Source organism: Cyprinodon variegatus, unplaced genomic scaffold (assembly GCF_000732505.1).
Source record: "Cyprinodon variegatus isolate N-32 unplaced genomic scaffold, C_variegatus-1.0 Scaffold292, whole genome shotgun sequence".
In the NCBI taxonomy this organism is placed as follows: Eukaryota; Metazoa; Chordata; class Actinopteri; order Cyprinodontiformes; family Cyprinodontidae; genus Cyprinodon; species Cyprinodon variegatus.
Window position 1 is genome coordinate 395,577 of NW_015150745.1, and position 4,325 is coordinate 399,901.

A 4,325-nucleotide genomic window follows, 5' to 3' on the forward strand; every position below is an offset into this window, starting at 1 on the left:
ATTTTATCTCACTTTTTATCACACAATATGCAATCCTCGTCTCTATGTTTCAACTTTACCACAGAATCGCAGACTGATTAAACAGATTATAGGCACAGATTACAGCGTAGGCCTAGGTTTTAAGTCAAACATGAATTTAAATAAAGTCGGAGCGAACTGGAGCGGAGCAAAATCCTGGCTCCAACCTTTGAATTGAAAACTGCTGTGCGCTCCAACATATTTCTTTCACTCTGCTCCACCACTCTGCTAAGAAACCTACAGACACCTGCCTGTTTAACATGAACACAGGGCTGTCCAGCTCCAGGCTTTAAGAGTTAACAACTTTTGGTCCATCCACGGTGATACTATTTAATGAATTTGTCTCTCACATTTTCAGAAAAAGAAAACCAAAAAGAAGTTAAACTAGCTAGTCCAGGTAGGTTGAACCATGTCCATATTTTCCTTCTCTAGGTGTTGTGCATCTCTTTGCAAATCTACTTGAATAATTAATAACTAGTTCCAGACCAAAATGTCACTGTGAGAAAGGTGAAGATGAAAAGAACATTTCCAACACTCTTCTCTCTTTGCTCCAGGATTTTTGCACGCCAAAGATTGCATCGTTGGACCCAATTGGTGCCTTTTATCCTCCTCAGTTACTCTGAGATGAGAGGATGTCTGGAGCTACAGTTTAAAGCTTCAGGAGCTGAAGAGACTGGTGATGGGTTCAATGTTCTAGACCCTAAAGACTGTTTTCACTGTTAGATTTATTAGTTTATTATCTCTGGTGATTCTTTAGATTTAGATTAGATTGCATAATCTCACACTGTGATGAAAACGAAGAGGTGCTGATGCAACCTGTAGATATTCTGATGCCTGAAAAGATTCAATACGCTGTTGAGCTTTTAAAAAAAGAAAAGCACTTTGGGTTTATTGACCTACTTTTAGCAAGTTAGGAGATCATTTCTAGTTATTCATCTTTCACTTGTTAAGAGGAGCTAAAATGTTGGAGAAGAAGACATTCCCATGGAATTCAGCTTTAAGAGGGAAACTATTCAGGTTTTGAATTATAATGTTAAAACTGATTATATTTCATATAAAGCTGTGAATTTGTGTTTAGTTATATAGATGAATGCACTTCTAAAGATCCTGTTACTGTCAGGGACAAGTTTGAGGTCCCCCCACTTTAATGCTATTAGATATGCTACGTTTATAATTGAGCCTCTTTGATAAGGTGTTTGGCATCATTAATATTCCTCCAAGTATCAGGTCTAAGCCTGAAAATAAAAACAGTTGCTTTAAAACTTAATCAGTTTTGACTTATATTTGAAATCTATCTGGGAAATGAAAATTAACATAACGTCACGTGTAACATTTGGTAAGCAATAAAGTATTACTGATGTTTATTTGCATGAGCTGTGCAACATGTTACCTAAAAAAAAAAAATCAGTGTTTTCTAAGCAGATGTTTTTCTTTACATCACAAATTTTAAGTTTTTTATTTTTCTGCATAGGAAACTAGTTGAATCATTTATTGATCTATGCAAATAAAGTCCTCACATTCTGTAAAATGTGACAACATAGCAAAATGTATTCCTCTTCTAAGGGTAGTTGAATGTTGGCATTATTCACAATCAGCTGATTTTCTGTTTAATGTTTCTGATCGATGCCAATTTCTTTTTTGCACTTGACCACTGCAGAGATTCTCATGGCATGAGATTAAAGGGAATCGTTATGACCAACGATTATTTTCTTGAAAGTCGGACTCTCCTGTAATTATTTCTTTGGCTTTTTCACCTATTAAAATAGTTTTTTTCCTTAAAACCGCCTCTTTGTTTGTTTCCAAACGTTCATAGTCTGGTTTTGGTACAATATCTGGGGGTAAATGAATTACCAATAGGTGTGTTGGTGACATTCATTTGCATGCTGCTAATTCTTTGATTAGAAAGGAAAGAAAAATAAGTGTGGAGATCATAGTGTGCAAAATAATATCCAGTAGATAATTAATGATTGATTATCTAGAACTGGAGTTGTGGTTAATTATTTAACTTATTCAAAATCGGAGGTGAAATCAATTTAATTTACTTACTTACCAGGGTTTATGCCTTTCACCTCTGGATGGTTCCTGGATCAGCTGTTAAAATCCAGTATCCCACCAATTTAGTGACCTAGGCTAGGTTATCAGCAGAGCTATTATCAATCAAAGAACTATTAATCTCTGTTTATTCAAACTATTACCAAAAGAGGGTTGATCTGGCCTGAGTGATAAACCATTTGTATAAATGGATCACAAACAACTGCAAGTTAAACAATGAGGTCTTTATTCTAATAATTCAGGATTACAGAAATCTAACATCTATACCAAACACTACACGCTATTAGAAAATAAACACGAGGTAGACTAAATGACTAGTTTGAAAGAAAAAGAATAAAACCTTAAAAGTCTGTTTATCTGGCTGCTGAGTTTGTCCAAGATAGGCCAGATGTTAATACATTAAATAATGTCCGTTTGGAATAGCAGCAGGTATGATAGCAGTGCAATTAAAACAACATAAATACATTCAGCTTAATTGATAAATGGTTAAAATGCATTAACAACAGCAGCAGAAGTTAGTTCAGCAAAGTGGCATAAACAGGGCTGTGTGTGTGGGGGAATGTGTATGTGTGTCCTCTCACCCACCTATCCAGCAGGGGGCAGTCATGTCGTTACACACCCACCAACAGGGGACCGTCAGGATAAGATGGGACAATTTAAGGTCCCCTATTGTTCATGTCCTAAATCATGTTAATAACATGTTAAAAACCATCTGGAAAAATTTTAAACTTTTGCCAAGAGGGGACATGAGTGAGTGTGTCGAGCAGATACTTAACAGCAGGTTGGACCAGGAATTTTAACGGCCCATTCACACACAACGCTTTTTACACACTGTACTTCACATTACAAAGGGGCCTAAACAAACCTTTCAGACTATGGAGTGGCTGAAAAACAGGCTACAATGAGAACAAACCAGGATCTGGAAATTAATTTTGGTCTTTTTTTGTAGCAAAATATAAAACTTTAATTTAAAGAGGAATTCAAAGGCAGTATTTGGAAAAAGAAGTAAGAATAAAATATTATGTAAAAAAGTCAGAAGTAAATTGTTTTCTTCTTCTGTATTTTCATTAATGAATTTTCTTTAGTTTCCAAACATTTCCACCAAATTTAAAATTAACCTTTGTCCTCCATTTTTATTTAAAGGAATGCATTTTGTTTGACAATTTGCATTACAGAAACATTTTTTATTTTTATTTCTGAGGCTACCCATTATAACTGATAAATGATTCAACGTGAGACATATCAACAAATGTCTACTTTTTAAATGTGTGACATATATTATACCTGATGCTTCAATCTACTTTTATAGGAATGGATTTAATTTGTTAATTTGCATTGCAGAAAGGAAGTCCCTACTTGGTTTGTATAAAATGACACAAGTCCGCTCTGAGATAGGATGGAGCGACATGCACACTGGTGGCTCATTACCTTCAGGTTGGAGGAGAGTTCCTGCTTCAAGAGGAGGACTCTAAATATGGGTCCTGTTGATGAGTGAGTGAAGAATGGAGAGGGAGAGTAGTCCCTATAGGTTCCTACCCTCATCTATGGTTATTAAATGTGGATTATGACTGAAAGGAAAAGATCTCAGGGAGTGGCTTGAAGTAGAGCCGCTTCTCCTCATCGAGAGGAATCAGCCAGGATAACTAGGACATCTGTTCCCAATCCCTCCTGAATGCCTTCCTTGGGAGGCCCTGAACACACCGGAGGAACTATGTCTCTCAGCTGGCCCTGGAGCGCCTCGGGTGTCCTGCAGGAGAGCTGGAGATGTCTGGGGAAATGGAAGTTGTGGAGTCTCTAAGACTGCTGGCCCCGGCCCCGGAAAACAACGAGCACAAGTGTTTTGATATTCAAATGAAATAGCTGTTTAAACATGACTGATGTGTTTTCCTTAAAGTCCCTAAAAAAGGGATTGGCAACCCAAACTGTTCAAAGAGCCATAATTGGACCAAAAAAGCAAAAAACAAATCTGTCTGGAGCCACAAAAAATATAAAAGTCTTTTATAAGCCTCATATGGCAACACGGGCTCTAAATGTATTAGCCCACTATTAAAAAAGGACTATGTGGGCTTAAATACATAATAAGCATTCATGATTAAATGTTTATCCTTGAGTAAATGTCACATAATGTGGCTACGCTGTAAAATATTTGGTGCTTTAAGTTTTTATTCCATTACAATATTAATTTATTAGGTTTTGTTGCATTGATTGAACTAAAGAAACACAATAAAGAAATCAGATTTTAGTTTTTATTTAAA

General features: G+C 36.2%; 1 protein-coding gene across 1 annotated transcript in view; it reads left to right on the forward strand.

Annotated features, from left to right (window-relative positions):
- Positions 1-1,416, forward strand: part of LOC107090364 (uncharacterized protein DDB_G0286299-like) — a 6,122-nt gene extending 4,706 nt beyond the window's left edge. Inside the window, exons 6-7 of the mRNA XM_015383694.1 lie at positions 377-415; positions 573-1,416. Coding sequence (XP_015239180.1) covers positions 377-406 — 30 coding nt within the window. The 3' untranslated portion in view covers positions 407-415; positions 573-1,416. The remainder of the gene's footprint in view (positions 1-376; positions 416-572) is intronic.
- The last annotated feature ends 2,909 nt before the right edge of the window (positions 1,417-4,325 follow it).